Consider the following 24,085-nt stretch of genomic DNA (forward strand, 5'->3'; position numbering starts at 1 on the left):
CTGCTTTATTTTGTGATGAATGTGTCCACTGATTATTTGGTCACTATCATCTCGCGGAATGAGCTACCGAGAAGCGTTTCACATTTCCTGACAGGAAATGTTCTGTGACCACTCAGAAGTGGGCAAATTAACACTATACCTAACCCTCAACTCACTGGAGTTATTTAAACTGTATTTCATTTTATTACTTAAATCATAAGAGACCATCAACATATTTTCTATGCTACAATATCGCAATGTCCGATTACCATAAATCCAGCATCAGTATACGTCTCCTAGCGTCGTGACGTGACCAGTGTTTGGTTTCCGCGCCGCACCGCCGAGCAGACATGGCAACAACAAGCAGCGAAAGTAAACCAGACGAACAGCAGACAGATGAAGGAATGGACACAGACAGATCCATGTCGAGGTCCGACAGGTAAAACATGAAGTATTCATATCTGTGTCTGTGTCAGAACACTGTGAAGGAGTAACGGGGTGAAACTGGCTCTCGTTAGCTAGCTAACGTGGCTAGCAGGCTAGCTTCCACTGTCAGACCTACGCATTGTGTGCGCGTGTACACAAAAGCGAAGGACAAAGAGACGGACAATTGCCAATAATACTTGAACAACAATAAGGTGGCTGTGGCTAATTCATAAAATATTTGTAACAGGTTCGTCTGCAGTGTTATACCCAGCGACAGTTATGTTAACACTAGCTTTCTTCCCTTGGTTCCACTTGGCGCTCATAACGGTTTATTCTGTTTCATTGAGGACGTCATGCCAAACCTCTGTGAGAATTTGACCAATTATACGAGTTATTGTGTCCGCAAACGTTTGCAGTGGACGTAGCTTTACTTGACAGCGTTTCAACCTGGCCTGATAAATTCGGCATATCAACCACTAACCATAGACGAAACTTCCCTTTATTCTGCTTTGTGTGAATGTATGGGCAGGTAAGAACAAGTGAAACATGTAAATGGTTTCGATAGAAACTGGAGTGTACTCTTGGTCTTGTCTTCTTAACGCAAGCTAATGCTACTTCGTGGCTAACACTCGCTCATTGATAACACGTAACGCTGATGATGTGCTGGGGGGGTCAGGTGTCTGCCTGGCCGCCATGCGGACCTTGTTGTGTTTGAACACCTGTCCTGTTAGCTTTGTTAGGGGTAGGTGTGTGACTATTACGGTCAGACATCTCCCTTAAGGATTATTCTGAAATGGGGGCAAACTAAGTGGAACCCAGGTGGTTATTTGAGCTCTGTTGTATTATGTCATGCACGAACCCATTTCAAATGGGTCAGGTAAATATGTGCTTGACTGGCTAAAAATGACTGTTAATGCTTGATCTTCAGCTAATTTGGCTTGCCCAATTATGATTACTCGTGACAAAGTTACCAGAGGCATTCTCCACTGTCTTTTCAAGATACTTTTTACAATAACAGGTTTACAGTCAGCATTTTACTATTACAGGGTCTGTTAATCATTAGAGATATCATTTGTGTTAAGACCGCAGAAGCCTCATCCTATCATTACCTCAAGAACAGGTCTGCAGTAGACAAGCATATATTTACATTTACTTTGCACTTCTGTATGGCCACTTACACAGAGAAGCCAATTTGATAGAATATAGTGTGTTGTTGAAGGATATATTTTGACAATTAAGCAGGAGGACTGGGATCCAATTACAGACTGTATAAATACTGGCCTCTCTGAACTGCCAACTGAGTTACTACAGCAGCACAGTCACACCCACAGCTAGACACTACAAAACTAGTAACTGAAAGGGCTAAGGAAGTACTTAAAATTGTCCATAAAAGATCTTATCTCACCAGTTGTTATACCTTGAAAAGTATGTAAAACTATTCTTAAATGACTATCACAGTCTGGCCAAAATGATTTTTGTTTTCAGAAGCTCTGTAAATGCTTCTGTCATTGATCTATAGTAGTTTGAACATACTGAAATATTTCTTTACTTTTCTTGCCTGAAATTCTTAATGCAAAAATAAGCCTACAAATGACTTTGCGCTGTCCCTGTTAGCTTTGGTCCAAGTTTAGATTAAGTTTTAATTAGATAACAACATCACTAAAAATGGACACTAAACACTTGTTTTTCTGAATAAATATCCAGGCCTTTGGGGGAAAACGTCATTTTGTGACCTCAAATAAATACCCCTGCCTGACAGTAACAGTGGCAAAAACTTATTGTAGTTCTTTATTTCTCTATTTATACTAACTTTGTTTATATAAAGTTGTCCAAAAGTACTTGTGTGGGGAAAACTGCCTATTCAAAGAGCAGAGCTTAACAGGCTAAATTAAGTGAAGGATTACTAGCAGACCTTATAATTTGTAAATACAAGATATTCATATTTTTGGATAAACAAAGCACCTTTAGATTACTATTTTTTATTCAGACAGTGTTTTATGAAAGTACGATAGTTTGATTGTAGTCAAAAAATGTCCCTGCCAAGTGATGACAGCCTTACTCATGTGAATACTGGCCCCACCTCTTGCTTTGCTCCAGGGCAGCGATGTGATTTCCTGGAGAGTGTTGGAAAGTTCACCCTTCCTCCCCCTCGACCACACCGACAGCAGAGACCTCACTGTGGAGAGAAAAGCTTAGAGTGAGATACAAGAGTACACAAACTCCCTCTCATCTCTCTACAGGACAGCAGAGTATATGCAGGTCCACAAAAGCCAAAAAGGAAAGCGGATCAATTGTGGTCGTTTTGCAGGTCTTACAATCAAAAGTAGCCTTTTGACTGTGAAACCGGTCTTAAAATTAGTTTTGTGGAAACTGCAGATGCTACCGAATTAAATGCCTGAATTGGAGCAGCAGCATGGGGCCGACTATGAGCTAACAGGGCATCTCTGATGGCAACCAGCACAAATTAAAGTAGTTATCAAGCATGCAACTAGTCACTATATCAGAGCCAAATCAGATCCATTTAGCTGTGAAGACTCATGTTACTCCTGTTATTTAGCCAAATACCATTCACTTGTAATTATGTATTTTATGATTATTTCTAACAGTAAAAAGAAAACTTGTTAGCTGAACCTGTGGAACATAGTCAATGTGCTGCTCTCTGATCTTTGCATTGGTTGTCCTCTTGTCTTTAACGCCAGTGGGAGTGGGGATGACTCCTTGGATAGCCTCTCAGAACATGTCCCTCGATGCCCTTTGACCCCATCTTTATCACCACAAAAACGGACCACAAGCCAGTCGAAGACAGAGCCTCCGCTGCTGAGGACAAACAAACGGACCATCTACACCGCCGGCAGACCTCCCTGGTACAATGTCACTGGGACCACTTTCAAAGAGGCATTTGTCATTGGTAAGAAATTTAAAAAAGCAGTCTCTTCTGTTGTTCTTCTGTACTGTATGTCTACTTGACACACATCATAAATATGGATGATGCGTCTTCACCTACCTCCCACTGAACAAAAATTAGGCCAAAATATTCCAAATACGAGCATTGCCATTTGAGCCGATGGTGATGGAGAAAGTCGCTGCGCAGGAGTGATCAGGCAGTGATGCCATGAGGTCAAGGTCCTGCTGGTAAACCCATCCACTTAATTGTGAGCAAGGCCTAGCTGTCAATCATAATGTCAATCATTTGTACTGGCCATAACTTTTGGGGAGCTGTCATGTTGTCCACCTTTGTGCCTGACATTTTGCAAACAGTTTCTAGCAGTGCCTCTCCATACAGTTTTGTGTAACAAACCATTAGGTTGCATCATGTTTGGAGACACAAGTGCACAAATAATACAAAATCTAATAGAACAGTTGGATAAATGATTTTACGTTAGAATGAAATGCATGATTGTATTGCAGGGACGGACGGACAGACGGATGCTCGTTATCGTCAGCCGGGGGGGGGGGCCTATTTGTCATATATATTTGTATGTATTATATATATTTGTTATATATGTCAAAAAACACTGTCAGTTTGGGTAACAGTTGTGCATACGTCAGCAGTCTTAAGTGTTCATGATGCTCGGGCCACTATCTTGCTGAACAGCAAAGTAAAATATCTGCCCCAGACAGTTATAAACACTGTTATAAACACTATATAAATAGGACTGCAAGCAATGGTTATTTTTCAGCTTTGATTAATCTCAATTAATCAGCTAACCCCTTAGTTTAGAAACAGATGCCCATCATAGTTCACTAAAGATTTTCAGATAAAAAGTGCTGTCTGGCACAGTACAAATCACAAATATAAAAACACTGTCAGTTTGGGTAACAGTTGTGCATACGTCAGCAGTCTTAAGTGTTCATGATGCTCGGGCCAGTATCTTGCTGATCAGCAAAGTAAAATATCTGCCCCAGACAGTGCAGCAGTAAAATGAATCATGACGGAGAGACTGTGTGTTTGTGTGTACACATCTGTAAGTGTATGTGTGGTGTGTGTGTTTGAATTCCACTGAGCTGATATTACATGGTTTCAAACACATCAGATTGGCATGGCTGGGAATACATGCAGGGAGAGGTGGACATTATCTTTAGTAGGCAATCTATTATTGTCAATGAGCCGCAGTGACTGGTTACAATTTCACACTCTGCTGTGCTGTGGTTGATGTGGCTCCGGTTAAAAAGGACCAGACTGTGTAACTGCAGGGAACTGGACAGAACATCATGGCTGGAGAGGATAAACCAAAACGTATTAACAGTCAGCGATAGATAGAGAAACTGAGAGAGAGAAAAGCTTAAGGGGAGATGGGGATGGAAAAAAAGATGGATGGACAGATGAGCAAAAAGAGTAGGGATGAAGAGGGGACGTAAGGACAGGATGTGAAGCGTCACAGATAGCAGAGGTTGTTTTCTACCTCCTCAGTCTGGTTTTATTGCTAATAGAAAAGGCAGTTTTATCTGCTTTAACAAGCCGCTTCAGTTGCCAGGCTTCACTAAAAATGTGTCACCTATGCTAAATCCATATGAACACAGTAAATAGCATTTTAATTCTTTTTAATACATCAATTGTAAGTCAGAGCCAGTATTTCTACAACCCCTCTGGAGCTGTAATCATACAGAGAAATGAGCAGCACTGCAGTGTTTTTTCCTCAATCAGCACTTTTGACCTTGATGGTTCTCATCTGAGTAAAGAAATCCCCTCCAACACTTCACTCAGAGTTGTTTATACCACTGAAGTAGCTCCGTAAGCTATTTCTGTTACTGTGCGCACAACAAACACACAAACGTTCACAGCAAAAGCATCCTGTTTTTTCCACCTTCTCTCCAGTCGGCCAGTATGTTGTTCTGCCCCATTACCCAGCATTGCTGTCCTGAAGGATTACTGTTGTGGTCTTTAACCCAGGAGGTCAACTACAGACCGCCGTTTCTTACATCTGCTTACAGCACAAAACATGGTGACAACCAAACACCAACAAAGCAGATTTTCACACTGCCATTTTATTCTAAACATGACACTTGCTATTAAGTCAACGCTACAGATGTTCCGAATGACTAATTTCCCTGACATTAAAAGGAAGACTGAAATTATGTCGACAAGGTAATATTGACCTTGAGACTATGTATTTGAAATGGAAAAGGGTTCAAAAGTTTAAGAGATGTGCATGATAACAGGTGGCAAAACACTGTTATAAACACTATATAAATAGGACTGCAGGCAACGGTTATTTTTCAGCTTTGATTAATCTCAATTAATCAGCTAACCCCTTAGTTTAGAAACAGATGCCCATCATAGTTGACTAAAGATTTTCAGATAAAAAGTGCTGACTGGCACAGTACAAATCACAAATATTTTCAATTTAAGAGTTTGTACAAAGTCTCAGATTTTTGAAAAATGCTTAATTCTGCCCATAATCTTTTCAAGAGTATGACTATTCTTTAAATCGAATATAATTCTTAGAAAAATGATGGATTTATCAATACAATCTGGTGTTTGATTAACACAATCACTCACATCAACACAACATCTTTTGATTTTTGAAATGAAACAACCCCGTCAAATCAGCAGGAATTACATATTGATGAATATAAATATACAATCAAAGATGTATACATTGACTCTAACCCTAACTTTATTTTTGCAATTGAATCAGGTAACTATCACATATGGCAGAAGAAGTTTGTTTTGTTTTTTTTTTTGCTTCAAAAATGTTTTGAATCACTGCTCTATAGGTCAGCCAGATACATAGGAAATTGATGGTAATTATTATCATTCTCATGATCTGTCATTGCTGTTTCAGTCTGACAAATATGTGGCTTGGTTTCTTGATGTTTTCCGATTTTTCTTTATCAGTAACAGTTTGGTGTTTCTGTCTGTTTCCTTCCTGGAGGTCTGTGTGGAGGAAGTGCCTCTGGTAAAACCACAGTTGCCAATAAGATCATTGAAGCACTGGACGTTCCCTGGGTGGTTCTGCTCTCCATGGACTCTTTCTACAAGGTACGCAATCCGGTTAACATCACTCTATAAACTGTCATTTAAAATGTAAATAATTTGATTGATGCCATTTAGCAGTGCATAGATGTAAAAACTAATTAGTTTAATCAGTCCAATCATAGTTCAGATTACTTGCTCAGCATTTTAAACTCAGTGGTCCATAATGATTAATTAGCTTTTGATTGACAACACCCAGTCAGTGTAAATTGAATATTAAGCTGATGTCAAATCAAACAGCTGCTCCTTCCATGCTTGTTTGTCATTATTGCTGATTTCAGCACAATAAGTAAAAGCTGCTTATTGATAACCGATTGAGGACAATAGCTCATACCATTTATTCCATTCTCTCCTCTGAGAGGTCGATTGTGTATTCAGTTTGCTTTACTCACAGAATTGAGCCCATTAGGTCTGCATGTCTCTATAGATTGAGACCTAGTTGTTGTATTCCTGTAGTCAATTGAACACTAATGAGTAAAATAAGTGGAGATAGAAAACTGACCTCTAATGCTTTATATTTAATTTAACAGATGAGGAACTTAAGATGTTTTTCTTTCTTTCTCTCTCTTTCAACAATTCCTGTATGAAATGTCTCTTGCTACATCAAGCATAACCTTCTCACGATTTCACACCAGTTTCAGTATTAAAACATCAGCATTGTCTTTTATCCAAATTCCAGCTGATGACTGTTCCCTCCATGGGAACTTTTAAATTATAATAATTATAATAATTACAGTTGACATATGATTCAAAGGACATAGACTGAATGAAAAGATTGATATCTTGTTTTTCGTCTGTGCTGTGTTTGTGTGTTAGGTGTTGAGTAAAGAGGAGCAGGAGCTTGCAGCTAAGAATGAGTATAACTTTGACCACCCTGATGCCTTTGACTTTGAGCTGCTGGTCAACGTCCTGAGGAAGCTGAAGAAAGGAAAAAGCATCAAAGTCCCAGTTTACGACTTTACATCTCACAGCAGGCGCAAAGAATGGGTAAGACATTCTCACTAACTTAATCGACTCTGGGGAAAAAACTTACCTGGACATGCATGACAAGAATCATCATTGGTTGGAGCAGAATTGATAATCAGATCTGCGTGGCTTAAATATCTCTAAAGCTGTCTTCGTAGTTAAAGAATTAGGACCTAAGCTTCAATGGGATCGACTACTTCACTTAAATTTTAGAAGATAATCCGTTTCACCAAAATAAAAGCAGTCAACTGTATTCTCTTTCATTTCTCGTAATTTAGAGGACAAAATTACCATTGTGGTGACAAATCCCTGAACTCTCTCCAGGGATGTATTAGTTGTCTGGGCTGGTGCCAACTGAGATGCTTGCTAATTTGCTAATTATTAAGGATTTAATGTACAAGACATTAACCCAAGCAAAGAGCACAAATTTGCTCCCAGAAGCATTGTGAAGAATCAATCTAGCTGTGTAGCACTCTGACAACCCCTCTCTATTTCCTTGCAATGTAATTTCATGGCTGAAAGGCACAACACCACACGGGAAATCGCCTATCACGACTCTGAAATCATTTTATGGGCCTTTTGTACTGGGGTGAGTGTAATTAAGCCCCAGGCCCCCAGGGGAGTTTAGCACTGAAAAGGGCCAACTAGCTTCAGACTGGATATACTGTGTACTCGCTGGATGAAAAGAGTTGCTTCTTCTTCTCTGGTAAAACAGTCACGTTCTCTCTGTCTTTCTCTCTTAAACATGTTAAAGAGCCACTAAATCATCTCCCAGCAAATACCAGGGAAATGAACAAATCGATAAACACTCATCCATTTCTTTAGACTTCACTTTCTGCTTTTCACACACAGCCTCGCATGGACAATCTCTGTCCCCCTCGCTTTGTGTATATCAGCTGGTTCTCTCTCTTTCTCCAATCAATACTCAAGTGTCCAGTCCATTGACCTTAGCATGAAGCTGGCCAGAGGAAGGTAATAGGATTGTGACTTACTTGGCACCATTTTCTCTTTGATTGAGATGGTGATTAATCTCTAATCTCTCAGACACGCTTTCTCTCCACGGTAGTAAAGCAGGTTCACAATGAGGTTCATCAGATAACAGTGAAGAACATGGTTGTGTGCTGAGGTTGTGTTTGTGGGGCTATGAAATCCTGCAGTCATGTTCAACTGATCAATAGTGCTGCAACTAACAATTATTCTGCCATTTTTCATTAATCATTTAATCATCTATAATATGTGAATAAATGCATACATCTAAATGTAAGAAGTTTCAGAATTAGTTCAGCTGATTGCCTCAATCGGCATGTATGAAAACAGGCTGCAATGTAACAACCTCCGACTATCATAAGTCCACGAAAAGCTTTTGTGTTTGCCACTGACCCACTGAGATTGTTACTTTGAGTGTCTGACAGGATTATGAAAATGATCCCTACAGAGACAGATCTTTTTGCTAGAAGTATAACATAGAAAAAACGTTTTGTTTAACCAGAAACAGCAGCTATGTTGCTCTTTTCAAAGCCGCTAGACTCCATTAACAAAAATGCTAATTTTACCTTGAAGATCATCATAAAACAAACTCCTCAACAGAAATGTGATAACTCTCAACTAAACCATCTTGGCTGGGGCCTTTAGCAATACTTGATTTTTGGGTCTGACATTGATATTAAGATGGATGCACTGGAAGTCTATAATTAATTAAATCCCCATAAAAGTTTAAACTAACCCATGTATTATATTCTGTATTATAACGTATAACCCTCTATATGTAGTGGCACTTATTGTGCAACGATTAGGCAGATACAGATATATCTGTAATAGGCTAAATTCTGCCAATAATATCAATCAACATATTAATATATTGGTTGGGCTCCAGTCATGGTTTGTCTTCTCAATGTTCCAACAATCACCAACTCAGGTTTGGTTGAAATAAACCCTTTAATTACAGAGTCAGATGTGTAAAAATTCTGGCCTACCCACGGCATATTTCTCTGTGGTCTCTCTGATGTCATCTTGGTTGTTTCTTGTAAGACCAGTCACATATTAGACATAATTGGCCTGACGTGGAAATCTGTCTGAACGGGAGACATACCTGACATTTCTGCCAGAACAAATAAAACCTGAGCTCAGAGATTCGTCTGATTTTCCAGGATAGCTTTATAACATCTTATGACTCACTTTGTCTGCAACTTTGGAAGACTTTTCATATGTCAACATATGAGACATCAGAAGTCTCATTAGCTTTGGTTTAACTTGAGGACGCACTTTCAATTGGAACTAGGGCTGTATTCAACCATCTTTGAACTGATAACTGTGACATGGAGGAAACCTCCTCATGGCCAGTGTGAACATGTGGAAATTGGCATCTGTAAACACCTTCAACACATATCTATGGGCCTGTGAGCATTAAGCTAGACTTAAAAATATTAAATCTGTCCTCCATAATTTGTTCATCTCAACAGAAAACGGTGTACGGGGCCAATGTTGTCATCTTTGAGGGCATCTTGGCGTTCGCCAACAAGGAACTGCTGAAGGTAAGAAAACTCTATTTCTCCACTCTACTAAGTTTTCACTATTTTGTTTGACCTTTCACATTGTTTTGTTGTTTTTTTTAACCCATACATGCCTGAACAGTTTCACACATCAAGTGCGTAATGAATAACTTCATACAGGAATGAAGACAGTGAATGCAGCTCTGATTGGCAACTGGTTTACATTTCTTTAAATAACTTCAGACATTTATTGCATCAGCAAAGTTTTCATAATGCTCTCTTTTCTGAGCCAGACCTGATTAATAGCCCAGTCAGCCCAGAGACAACCAACAGACTGATTGATAATGAACTAAATTCCCTGATTCTGAGCAGGGATATTAAATCTGCTAACTGCTAATTTATCTGTGTGATGAATTGTTTCACATGGGGGACAGAAGGAACTGGTGCTGATTAATGCCTTTTATAAATGTCAGTCAGTGAGTTTTCCTCATGGATCATGATGACGACCAATGTTTTGATCATCTTTATCCGTATTTCTTTTTTAATTGAACAATTATTTATTTTATTTTTATTAAAACAAATTTCCCATCTATTACTAGGAGCTCCCCTTAGTATTAGATAAGTAACTACATATTATAGGAAGTACTGTCAGCAGTCAAAACAGTTCTAAAGAAGCACCTATATTTTTACATTTTCTGTACATAAAAAAAGATTTGAAAAAAAATGTATGCATAAATAAATAAGATATTGAAAAAAGGATCTTTGTGTGCTTGTGTATAAATGACCTATTTCATGGGGAGAAATGTGATCCCGCACACTGAGGAAATCCATATGAATTAAAAGGGCGTCCTTTATAGCAGAGTGGTCCTACAGCTGCCGTGACTCTCTGTCCTTTTAGTGTGTGTGTGAGTGTGTGTGTGAGAGAGTGAGAGCGAGAGAGAGAGCTGGACCGTGGCGATAAGGCACACAGCCTCCCCAGGGACTTGGCTGTGTAGTTGATTACCCTCTGATTCTCTTAATAACAGGCTTTGTCCACAGTGATTAATTGTGTTCTGTGTCCATTCTTGTAATTGAAGTCAATTATCGCTTCAAATCTGATATGCTAATGGAGAGGTCAGGTTTGAGAATGTAATAAAGACAAACTTTATGCTAGGATTGGGTGATATGACGGTGTATATACTGTGGAAGAAATTATATAAGATTGGATAGTGTTCATCCTTTACTTATTTTATTAACATGGGTAATATCAAAGTGGCATGTAAGTAGTACTTCATCATGGAATAATTGGATTTACTGGATTTCAGCTTGATTTATTTCAGCATTTAAAGTCTGACTCCAGGGTTTAGTATTGCAACTCCACTCCTGTGGGACACTCTCAAGACATAAACTCAAAGCAGCAGATGCAGAGAGATCCTGACTTTTAGACCCTCATATTTGTCAAGCTCCACTAGATCCTACATTTCCTTTGAGCAGACAACACACACACACAACACACAAATCTATCTCCAAGTCGATATGAACCCTGATGACCTCAAGGTTGTTATCTCAAACTTTGGAGAGCTCACTCTAGAGCCACAGACGACATTGTGCAACTGTTTTCGCAGGCTGTATAACTCCATGTGACTGGTTAACTGACCTATATTTTTGAAGTCTGCAGAATTCCACTTTAATTCACTGGAATTGCCAAAAAGAGGGCATCTGGTCTGTCTATGACGCATACATAAGTGACATTGGCTTGGTATTTACTTGTTTAGTTTAATAGCATACCACCAAGACATGTACACAGATTTGTATATATTTTTAGGTAGGCACAATATTTTGCATTTTATCATACAATACACGACTTCATAGAGATGCTAGATGGCAAACTGAACATAATTTTAGTGGATGAGAGCTGGATTGTAAAATAAGGTGATTCCGGCAGAGAAGAGCAGATGGTATTCCATCCAAAGTTAAAATGTTTAAACTTTTTGCCACCGTCTGTGACTGATTTTACATCTTCCTCACACAAGGAGAAAATATGAGGGATCTGGACAATGAGAAATTAGTAAATTTGTTTTTTAATTTCTTCTCTCACTGTCCATGTTGGTAATAAATGATTAACATGATTTGAAGTGAATTTACATGTTTAAGTGAATCCAAGATTGATTTTGCAATTGAGGTGGAATATTAGGGGAAAGCTGCATTTTGTAGCTACATGCATTACTAGAGTTCAGTATAGCATCCTGAGATTCAGTTTTTTCTTCATCTGCCATCTATCGGAATCCAAGTCAGCGTATCATCATGATGTATTTATTTATGGGGGCTGGTCTGTAATTTCTCAATAATAGTTTTCTGTAAAGAAACTTTGTTCGATGCCAAACTAAAATGGAATCTCCTTCTTTTAAAAGAGTCCATTTTAAAACCAAGTTAAGATTAATTTGCTGCATTGCTCATTTGTCTGTTGACAAACTTAACATTGTGGGTACATCTAACTTCATTTTCCTTATAATTGGCACCAAATCTTTTTTTCTCTATGGATCTTCCCAATAAATTAACATTAAAATAAAGTGTCACCATAAAACCAAAAGACATTTTGTGGTTTCTCCATAGTCTCGGAATCCTTAAAGGTCATTTAGCAGACACCTCCTGATATTTTGTTAAAATAAATACTGTGTTCTGTTTCTCTGTTGCCAGTAGATTACTTCAGATTCACCTGATGACAGATGATGATAATGGGTTGTTAAAAAAAGCTTAACTACTGGGTACGTTTTCGGTTTCATGTTTCACTATTCTAGTGACACCCAGGTGTTTTCCTGTTGGCGTGGTTTAGAAAATGTATCTGTTACCTCAGCCTTGCTCTTTTAACGTTTCTGAACAATCTATTTCTCACTCACCTCGTGCTATAGCCTGACAGCAGTTCTTATCAAGCAACATGCTGTCCTTCAGTTGGTCAGCTCGTCAGATTTACAGCAGTCACAACTGGACAGCTTGTTGTGCAACTGAGTTATACCTGAACCTGAACCCCTCCTCATCTAAATCACTCACAAACTTCTTTTTTATTTCAATAGTCATCAATAGTTGTGTTGGTGAGCGAGGCTGTTGCCTCTTTGTTGTTCCACCTCTGTTGTGATAGCAGCTCATTGATTTTCTTGGTTTTGCTGAGTTGAGGTTCAGTTTAATGGAGCTTACTGGACAGATCAACGGCTGACTATCCCTTTTTAAAGTGACAGGAATAACTGATGTCTTCTCAGTTTATATGTTTGACTGTTTAACGTGTCCTGACCCCAATGCCACATATAAGCTATAAAAATGTCAAATCATAAAAGCAGAAGGAAAGTGCTTTTTTTACTGACTTTCAGTTTGCAGCAAAGCAACATTGTCTTTGGCTGAAAGAGATGATCCTTCGGTTTTTCTTTGATTCTGTCTGCTATTTGTTCCTCTCTCCTTAATATAAGTAAAATTATGCTGTTTCTGCACACCACATATTAAATAAGCTCAGAGCCGGAACAGTCAATTAATAGAAAATTGGTTGCCAACAATTATCACAATCTAACACATTCTCCAGTGGAGCTTCTCCAAACCGAATGTTTTCTGCTTCTTTATGATTCACATCAAGTTACTCAGACCCTGATCCCTAGTCTAAAGTAATCAGTAAAACATGCTTCAATCAACATGTCAGAAAAAAGTGTGCACTACAACGTTTAAACTGGTATTTATTTTTATTCCTACACTAGACTGACTTCTTTCCTTTCATTTCCTTCTGCCAGCTTCTAGACATGAAAGTGTTTGTGGACACAGATTCTGACATCCGCTTGATACGGAGGCTGAAGAGGGACATTTCACAGCGTGGACGAGACATCAGTGGCATCATCAAACAGTACAATAAGTTCGTAAAGCCGGCGTTCGAGCAGTACATCGAGCCTACGGTGCAGGCAGCTGACATCGTGGTGCCTAGAGGTCAGTGGACATATAGATTACTGTGTAGAAATATATACCAATACTACTTTTTAGCATGTGTACACTTTACGTATTACTTGATACTGGTGCTACTGGGCTCCTACTGGTCCAAAGTATATACACCAGTGTGCCTTTGTTGAAGCTTCTTTGCAGTCATCAATAGCAGCTCATCTTAAGTGCTGCTCTTCAGGCCAAGGCGACCAGTGGAAAAATGTAAGAATGAAAAAATGATGCTTTTTTAAAGTGTGAAAATCTAATTATCATTTCTGTTTCTACAGTGTCTGGCTTTGATAAATGGTGTGCTGTTTGGGTGGGGCAGGTTCAATTTGAACAGTATTGCTAACTTGTCCTTTTGTGTTTTTAAAATCATTTTATTTTCAGGTGGAGAAAACTTTGTCGCCCTTGATTTGATTGTTCAGCATGTTCATAGCCAGCTGGAGAAGGTAAGGACTCCTCAGTCTGTTTCTGTTACTGAGAGTGGGACGGTGAACAGAATTTTACTGACTAAGCTGTACATTTGTTTATCTTATTCCTTATTGATTGTAAATCTTTGGCCACTCTGTAAGGGCTTTCTTGCAAAAAATAAAAAATAAAATAAAAGTGCTACCTCAACTGCATGTTGTACTGATAAGTATGACACTATTTATTTTCTTTAATCTGCTGTTGCTGCTGTTGGAATATTATTTTAAACAACCATAACCTCCATGATAGTGGGCTAAAAAACAAGCAAAATAATAACTTTTGCAACACATTTGACTGTTTTTAAATTAGCTGTTTTCATCCTAACTTGCCTCTTTGGATTTAAATGATCAGCGTTCCATCGACAGAAAAATGTGCTTTCTAAAATCTGAAATTGAATTTTTGGCCAAACTTAAAGCAAAAAAGTGGCGATCACTGTTTAGTAATCTTCCATGCTTATAAGAAGTCCGCCTGCAGCCTCACTAACTTGGTTGAAACTGTGCGCAGTTATATAAATTATTCATATATATTCATATTTTTCCCGATTTAGCTGTCATATAATTGGCTATCGGGGAAAGGGACATGTGTCAAACAACTTTCATCTCTTGAGGGGGTTGTGTTTTCATACACATCTCTGGTTTAGGTTCCAAGAATGTGGTCAATTAGAAAGGGAGGATTTGATCTCATTTGATTTTTTTTTCAGCCCTCCTCAGAAATTCCATTAAAAAAAACATATGTTGCCATCACCCACCTCTGTAAGCGTTATTTAAAACTCTGGCTAATGAAATTACTTTGGAAATGATAGAATTAGTAATGCCTGAGATGAATGGGCTCTTGGGTAAGGTGACCATGGTACACTTTAAACCATATGTTGCCTCTTCCTCCCTCTGCTGGTTGAACAGCTAAATGATGCTCAGCCTCTCTTGCTGTTTTTCTGCAGGTGAAAAACAGGATGAAACCTGTTTAGTTTTGTGTTACAGTAGACTCATAATTCAGGAGATATTCCTGTTCTCTGTATCCCACTCATTTCCCCTTTATAGTCTTCCAAACAGGAGACAGAGGTTTAGCTGTTAATGACCACTTAAAGTCAGGACAGGTGTCCTCCATCTCTCCTCACCTCACTGTACCCTCAGCCACTTAATGACCTGCACCAAACTATGATCTATGACATGCCTCCAACGTATTCATGCATGTCTTCAAGTAGAGCTCACAGAATATCTTTCCCATTCTCTACACCTGCACTATGGGGCATGGTTAGCATAATATAGTCCAATTTTTGCACCGTTGAAGCAGTGATCTCCTGACTCCTACCTCAGCATCACCAATGGGTCAAAGTGTCCGCTAATCTAGTGAAGCATGCCAGCATTTCCCTGTTGGATTCACATTAAATTTCATACAAACATTCGTGTTACCTTCAGGATGAACTGTTGTTACCCTGATGACTCCTTAACTTCATCTAGCGCCATCATCAGGTCAAATGTTTTGTTCATTTCAGTACTTAACCAAATTCCAGCAAAACGGCCATAAACAGAAAACTGAGATGATAATTTAAAAAAGTTAGCAGTTGATTTTCTTATGTAATTTTTTTCATCTCTACAGTTAAACAGTTGATTCAAGAAACTTTCTTGAGCAAACATGCCAAACGTTTGCTGGTTCCAGCTGCCAAAATGTGAGGGTTTGTTACTTTTCATTGTCATTTATGGCAGAAAATGAAGAATCTTTGGGGTTTTTTGGACAGTTGTTTGGACAAAGAAAGCTATTTTTACGATACCATTTTGTGCACTTGAAGTCTTTTTATACTTTGGACATTTCACAAGCTATTAATCAATTAAAGGAAAAAAATGGCAGATTTATCAGTACTGAAATTAATCAGTAGTTGTAGCCTAAGAACATTGTAAACCTTATAGCCATGAAACACAAGTATACTAATGTTATAAATGTGATCATGCTGATGTTAACATTTAACTTAAAGTACCGTCGATACCATCAAATCTATATGTCAACATTGTTTGAGCCTACATTCATATTACAATGTTGTGATGTCATTGATACTACATTTTAACAAACATTTATTAAACTTTAAATGTTTGGCTTGTTTCAGAGGTTTGATGTTGGCTTATCTCATGTTTTTTTTTTTTTTTTCCCCTTTCCTCATGTGTTTCACTGTTCACACACAAACCCACATGCGCGCGTGTGTGTGTGTCTCCTTGTGCGTGCACGACCCCCCCTCCCCTTGCCTGGCTGAATGCTGTGTAACCATTCCAGCGTGAGATCACTGTGAGGTATGATTGTTGCTTTTTTTTTATTAGCTTACTACGTCTTTGCCCTCCACCTTTTTTTTTATTCCCCTCTTGTTGTCAACCAGACCTCATTTCAAAACAAAGACAAAATGAATATTTGTCTTTGTATTTGTCCCTTTAAATAGCTCTGTGCCCAACCTTAATGGGGTCTATTTGGTAGTTTTTGTGCAACACTGCTGACAAACCAACCAACAAACAGACAGAAAATTATCCCTCTGCAGCCCACAGGAAACAGGCCAGCAGACGCATAAACAGTTAGGGTTTAAATTTAAGTTTACATAAAGGTTGATGCTCTTGTCAGTTTGTTAAATATGGTTGAATGCGACTGCACTCACCTGTTATTAAGCCTCCTGTAGTGTACCTACCTGTGCAGGAAAGACCTATGAGTCACCCTAAAACAAACACACTTCAAGACAAATTGAATTGATCTAGCTTCACTGCGGCCCTGAACTTGAAATGTATGTTCAGTGTTGCACAGCAGTGATGTAGTGGAGCCGTTTCACTGCTCTAATACTCTTCTTTCTTCTCTTTTCCTCTTTCTCTTTCTTCTCACTTTTTTATCACTTAATCTCAACAAATGAATATCTGTCCACTTCTTCAGAGGAAGCTCCGCTGGGATATGTGAGGCTCCCCTCGTGCATCCTCTTTTAGTGTCGTACTTTAAAAAGCAGTTTTGTAATTTTTCTTTATTATTGTTCAAACAGGCTGTGTATATTTAAGTGAATGACTACAGCCAACATGCTTGATTGTTGTCTATGATGATCAACATCTGATGATGAAACACTGAAGTTGTTTTGGCAATAAAAGCATTAAACTCATTTGCAGCCAAAGCATGCTTTAGTTCCTTTAGAGCCGGGCATGCAGCAAACACATCATTTCTTTGCTCTCTAACAATGTAAGCATGTGTTTGAAAGTGTGTTTGCTGCAACATGTGCTAATTTTCAGGACTTCATTTCTTGTTTTGCATCTTGTTGGCTTCAGGTGATGGCACACACTGTGTCAGTCTTTGTGTCGAGAACAACACAGAACTCACCATGGATTGCCTGTTTTGGACGTTTTTCTTATCTGAAAACAATCCCATTTTCTTTTTTATTCATTTTGCTTTTAAATCACAGCAGTTAGTTCTGATTTAAGATGGTCAAGAGTCTGAAACCAGCCCCTGTTCAGTCAAACAGCATGTTGTAAACATCTGCCTCATATCACAAGTAGCTAGCATGTGTGCTGGAAGCAACATACTGTATGTAGTGGGTACTAATAATTTGAACATTTGCAATTGATTTGGAAAATTAACCAGGTGGATTTTTGGGAGACGAGCTGCCTTCTTTCTCGGTCTGCAATTTTATCTGATCATTTTTCACAGTAGAATCTATTTACTTGTCATAGCTGACCTGATTCCTAACAGTTCAGGTGACCAAAAAAGGGACAATATGAACATTTTGAGTCACGAGTATCATGATATAATTTTGAATTGCAATTATGTTGACTAGCATAATCATCAAAATACACTTAAAACGATTAAAATGGCATCACTTTACATATTACTAGGAAACAATTATTTGTATCTTTTTATAACTCAAAAACAAGTTGGAGAGAAACCCTAGTCTGCTTCTACAGTATGTTACTCAGTGATTCTTGATCTCTTCTACATGTGAGTCACTCTGTGTGTTTGTACACGTTTGATTTTCACAGATCGGCTCTGGCCTCAGCTCACCAGGGGCAGCCTTTACCCAAAACCCTCAGTGTGATGGAGAGCACACCGCAGGTCCGCGGCATGCACACAATCATCAGGTCAGAATGCACACTCAGACACACATTTCACCAGCACATCTTGTTGACAAAGAATAACTTGTTGTTTGACACTGAAAAACAAAGCGGGATTCTGACTTTTATTCCCTGGTGTATGTCAAGCTCCAACAGTTTTCTTACCAGAGCCTTAATGTTTTCCCTCCTCTCTGCTCCTGACCTCTGTGTGTTTGTGTAGGAACAAGGAGACGAACAGGGATGAGTTTATCTTCTACTCCAAGAGATTAATGAGGCTCCTGATAGAACACGCCCTCTCCTTCCTGCCTCTCAAGGTGAGTTCTGGTGTTTCTGTTATTAAAGTGGAGATCACTAACTGACCTGCTGCGTCCTTTTTTGAAGGTTGAATCTTGTTAGAATAACAAGCATTTTATGTATTCTCCATGATTTAGTGTTCTGCTCTAAACATCCAGTTGGCTGCTATAATTGTTAAAGCAGCAAGTTGTCAAAACATTTTTCCACTTTGTCTTTTTCTTCCTCTTCAGCCGGTGTCTGTTGAGACACCTCAAGGTGGCGTCTATGAAGGGAAAAGACTGAATGGTAAAAGAGTAAGTCTTTTTTTTTATGCTTCTGTTAACCTGGATCATCACTTTTATCACCTTTTATTGCCCTCAGATCCAGTTAACATCAAGATTCCAGTAAATATTTCCTGAATGTATCGTGTTTTTCTGCAGATCACAGGTGTTTCCATCCTGAGAGCAGGAGAGACGATGGAGCAGGCTCTGATGGCTGTGTGCAAAGACATCAGACTGGGAAAGATCCTCATCCAGACCAACCACGACACAGGGGAACCAGAGGTATGTGAGTCTGAAACATTACAACCTGTACAAATACAGCATCATGTACAAAAGTATCAGGAATAAATATGTTTTAACAGGAGTGTAATAAGTGTGCCAATGGCTTTAAAAGTTCCACAAGCTTACATCACTGACAATTCCGTCCTGGATTTGGAGATTAGTCACATGTTGGCAGTTGTTGGCATGTTTCATTTTGTTTGGAGAGCCTTATCAAAAATGAAATGAAATTTCACAGCACCAGTTAAACATCAGAACTCATCAGAAAGGAGTTGCTCATCCAAAACAGTATAATCCTGGATTTTCTGTCAGGAGGGTTTTCTGTTCTTACTGATTGCTTCTTCTTTGTTATTGCTTGTACAACCTCAGCATTCTGTTTGTCTTCTGTCTTCATGATCTTTGGCATGTTTTATTTGGATTGTGGGTCAGGGTTAGGGCACAAAGCAAAAATAGCATGTTAAAAATTTCAAAATGTTATTAGAAGAGACACCCTGATGTTCAATTATATTTTACATTTAGATAAAGTAAAAAACAAAGTAAAAAAGGGATTTATCGCTACAGCTGCTGTGAGCCTTATCCTATCACTTAAATCCCAGCATGATAATTAATAGACTATTGTACCAGCTTGTCAACAGCTTTATGTTGAAATAATTGATGATAATCATTTGTATCTGACATATTTTGACTTTTCTTGCAGTGATTTAATGATTTCAGTAGAGTTGCACTAAAGCTTTGGATGATGTTTTTTTTTTCATTTTATTTGATTGTCAATATAACGGATCAGATTCAAAATATTTTGTAGAGCTGTAAAATAAAGCTGGTAACAGATACTGAATATAAGAATATCTGCACATTTCTAATGTGATGTACTGTCTCATGTCTTTCCTTTAGCTCCACTACCTTCGTCTGCCCAAAGACATCACAGAAGACTATGTCATCCTGATGGATAGCACCGTGTCCACCGGAGCTGCTGCTCTCATGGCCGTCAGAGTCCTGCTAGTGAGTCTATAGCTGTCATCAAAAAATACTGACCAACTGATGAACATCAGCTTATAAATGTTGATTTCATTAGTCACAATGTTTCCTCAGTGGTTTGCTGAAAAAACTCACATTGCTATTGAGAAATATGATATAAAATAGAATAAGCTATCTAATCCATATTAAGATAATTGGAGGGAAGCTGGTATTGCTGTAAAATTGTAAATATTTTCAGTCAGCCTTGATGGAAACCAGTCCATGAGGTCTTTAGTGAACATGCTCTGTCTCTCTCCCCATTCTCCTCTGAAGGACCATGATGTAGCTGAAGATAAGATCTTCCTGTTGTCCCTGCTAATGGCAGAGATGGGTGTCCACTCAGTGGCCTATGCCTTCCCCAAAGTCCGCATCATCACCACCGCTGTGGACAAGGAGGTCAACGACCAGTTCCACATCATACCAGGCATTGGTGAGGACTGGGATTTGTAGTGAACAAGATACATGGAAGTCAGTTTTTCCCTGATTTATCAAGTGGGAGAATTGTTGAAGTACTGCTTTGAATATAAGCTGCAGGAGAAAAAAAATCATAGATCTTTATTGGCAGGTGGTGATAAACAAGAATTTGTGAGCTGGAGGTATCAAATGGTAAATCCACACTGAATCTGACAGGAAAGAATGATGGAAAACTACTGCTGTACTTCTGACCAGAATCTGAAGATGTCATAGTCAATACTCTGACAGCCTCACAAAAACCCTGCTCTGACTTTAGTGTTGAAAATATAGCCACACATATAGCATCTGATATAATAAATGTAACTGTAACTTCAATCGTTACCTTAAAATCGAAATTCAGAATTGAACTGAGGATGTCCAGAAGCAACCTGCTAATTACTTAGACATGCATAGCCTTGTGTTACTTTGCTTTTTTCTTCCCAAAGGTAATTTTGGAGACCGTTACTTTGGCACTGACGCTCCATCAGACTGGTGTGAAAGTGATGAAGGGATGGACTACTGAGGAGAGAATCGACCAGGGTTGTGGAGGGTTGTTACAGAAGCACTTAAACCATGAAACAGAGAAAAGAGCGTCCATCATCCCTCACTGCTCTCACCTGCTCATCGTCCTGACAGGGAGGGGACACTGTATAAACCATTCCCTGTTCAGATGAGTACACAGAGTTCACTGTCGGGTCAGTGCAGTTGCTGAGTAATAGATTTGTGCCGGGCAGGATTCCGACCATTCTCCATTCAAGTTTCCAGCGACTTTTTAAAGGGGTCCAAGTGTTGCCTGTTTTAACTCGGTGCCACTGCAAATCTCAACAGACTGAGCTGCATTTACTGCCAGCTTTGAGACAAAACGCTTGATTATGATGTAAATAATGTTGCCAGTAAAGTGTTTATTTTGCGGCAGGCTGTGATGCTTTGAAAATGTTAATATTCACGTGCTGTGAATTTACTGGGAGAGCCTTGAAATCGTTGAGTTTCTTACAGGATTTTGCACAGTAAGTCCTTTTGCCTTCATATACCAGATGTTGTAAATAAATCATTGGGGAGTTGCAGGGAAGATTTGGCTAGAGCTATGCTCGGTTTAATCCTTAGCAGTTAAAAGAAAAAAAAAGTAGAGCCCAACCAACACTTGACTTTTGGGGACAAAAAGTCTGATATGAGATATGTGCCACTATGCCCATTTTTGTATTTTATTTTATGAGCAATTATTTACTTGTTTGATCATTTTGCAGCACAGAGCAGGATGCAAACATGACAAATAAAATGTAATAATAGAATCATTAAGTGAAATTAGTGAGATAAATTGAATCAAATAAGGTTCTAGTCACATCATAAAAGTCATAGTAATAATAATAAAAAACATGAGTTGTCTAGCAAGTACCCCCCCCCAAAAGAATTATTCACATATCACAGCTTTACTCTGCTAATGAAGCTCTAGCTATCTGTACTGCTGTACTGTAAAATAATTATAACTCGGGCAACTTTGACTGAAAAAACAAGGATTCATACTTGAACAAAAGAGGGCTGACTGATGATTAAGGGAAACGGTCAGATATTGTTGGTCATATTTGTTTTATGTAATTTTTTTATCTCATTAATTTGATTTAACACCAGTATGTTACAACAGCAATAACAAAGAGCCATGTTCTTTAAACTTGTTATTGAACATCATCACTACATTACAGACCAGTATTTCATTTAGCTTTTGCTGGTAATTAAGTCCATGTACAGCTAGCGAATGTTTTGTATTGCGTTGTCTGTCAGAAGCTGCTGGTGTAACGCTCTGTGTGGCTTTTAATCACTTGTTAGTAGCACTATCCACATGTGAGCTTTGTCACTCGCTGATGATAATCGTAAAAACCAGGAGGCCAAACAACACCAGGTGTTCTTGTTGTGGTCAAATGTCCTGATTTAAAACAAAACTACAGCACTTGTGCTAGCATCAGATGTTCAGATATACTTTGTGAGGCTTATAGTTGGAAACATTACATGCTTGAACTGGTCATATTTTGACCATATATTTTTGGGGGATATAATGGAGAAACTGATTGAAATGCGATGCTTGCTTGTCGTGGTAACGTTCTCTGCTGCTTGTTGCCTTTTTTAATGTTATTTATTTATTTTATCATGAGCAGCAATTCCACATCGTCACAATACCAGTTTTGCATTACATTAAAGCTGTTTATCCAAGTTGCATAACGAACATATTGTTGTTTTAGTGTTTTTACTCTGAAGGTCGGCAGACTGCAGTCAAACACAAGGTCATTTTAACACTGGCTGTGATTAAATAGTCTTTTTTTGCTCTTTAAATGCTAACGAAAGGTGCTTTGATATTTCTTTCTCATCTCCTTAAGAATAGGATACATTGGACCTTTTGTTTACAGAAGGAAATATGATAATGCCATCCCACTATACCTTGTGTATTTGAGCTGGCTGTCTTTTCACAAGTCCTTATGAATTCTGCTTCATATCTTTTCTTGACCTCATAACTTTTTCTGTCAAGGACTACTCGACAGCAGCCTAGGTCTTATTCACTGGACAGTTAAACTACCACTATTGGGCAACTCCACCAATTATACATATTCAAGTGTTTTTAAAGTATATTACTACATATGTGGAAAAAGTAGTATAAAGCCTTTTGTGGCTCCAGAGGAAGCTGCATGTAATCTTATAAATTGCCTCGGGTGTTGTTGTGGAGTGGCGAAGATGAATTGTGGGTAATGTAAGCAGCAGGTTTTGAAAAGCTGTCCTCTGGTTCATCATTGCACTCCTGTAACACTGTTGGACTCAATACAGCAGAGCTAGAGATTTCCTTTTCAGTTCACACGTTCTTTCTTTTCACAACCAAAACAAAAGCCACAAAAGGCTGTATACTACTATTTCCATGTATGCAGTTGTACTCCCCAAGACCTGTAAACACACTTTAATGTGTAGAATTTGTGCAAATAATGGCTGTGTTCCTTTCAGGTGCTCATCAGATGAAGTTATCAATTACACCTGTGCTCTGGTCAAATGTCCACACAACTGCATTGATTTTACTGTCATCCAGCTGTCCAGCCAACACAAGTCACATATGTATCTCAGAACACGAACACGAACTTGAAACAAAGTCAGCTGCTGTCACCATTTATCTGTACTTCACTCAATGTAAGTAGTTACTCTTGCATTGGCCAGTCAGCGTATGTTGTTTTCCCTCCATTTTGTTTATGTAAATTCCGCTTCACTTGTACAGAATAAACATTGTAACTTAAAATAACTCCTGTGTGTGTGTTGTTTTTTTTTTCATTGTCATTTTGTTCTGCATCCGGATTACCCGCGGGGGGCGCCAGACTTCACAACTTCTTGTTTACAGCGGAAGTGACGGACACTCAAGTTGTAATGCTGCCTTCCGGGGCTGTAGGAACTTCTCACTTCTACTTGTGTAACGTAATTTTCAAGTCAGGAAAGACGTCAGGACAAGTGCGAGTTGTCACTTTT

At 38.7% G+C, this 24,085-nt stretch overlaps 1 protein-coding gene across 3 annotated transcripts; it reads left to right on the plus strand.

Moving 5' to 3' along the window:
- The first annotated feature begins 263 nt into the window (after positions 1 to 263).
- Positions 264 to 23,864, plus strand: si:ch211-243j20.2 (uridine-cytidine kinase-like 1). 3 transcript variants are annotated; one of them, XM_037086482.1, is made up of 16 exons: positions 269 to 418; positions 2,503 to 2,602; positions 3,105 to 3,313; positions 6,282 to 6,388; positions 7,199 to 7,369; positions 9,808 to 9,879; positions 13,587 to 13,776; positions 14,158 to 14,219; positions 16,501 to 16,517; positions 18,225 to 18,323; positions 18,517 to 18,610; positions 18,821 to 18,883; positions 19,010 to 19,132; positions 20,021 to 20,128; positions 20,417 to 20,573; positions 21,043 to 23,864. In XM_037086482.1, the coding sequence occupies exons 1-16, from the start codon at positions 376 to 378 to the stop codon at positions 21,117 to 21,119; spliced, it is 1,692 nt and encodes a 563-aa protein (XP_036942377.1). In that variant the 5' UTR covers positions 269 to 375; the 3' UTR covers positions 21,120 to 23,864. The 3 variants fall into 3 exon arrangements, with proteins under 3 accessions (XP_036942378.1, XP_036942377.1, XP_036942379.1); XM_037086483.1 differs by lacking the exon at positions 2,503 to 2,602 and having other exon boundaries at positions 264 to 418; positions 21,043 to 21,181; XM_037086484.1 differs by lacking the exon at positions 21,043 to 23,864 and having other exon boundaries at positions 18,821 to 18,875; positions 20,417 to 20,559.
- The last annotated feature ends 221 nt before the right edge of the window (positions 23,865 to 24,085 follow it).

The sequence above is a fragment of the Acanthopagrus latus genome, chromosome 22, assembly GCF_904848185.1.
Source record: "Acanthopagrus latus isolate v.2019 chromosome 22, fAcaLat1.1, whole genome shotgun sequence".
NCBI classification, from domain to species: Eukaryota; Metazoa; Chordata; class Actinopteri; order Spariformes; family Sparidae; genus Acanthopagrus; species Acanthopagrus latus.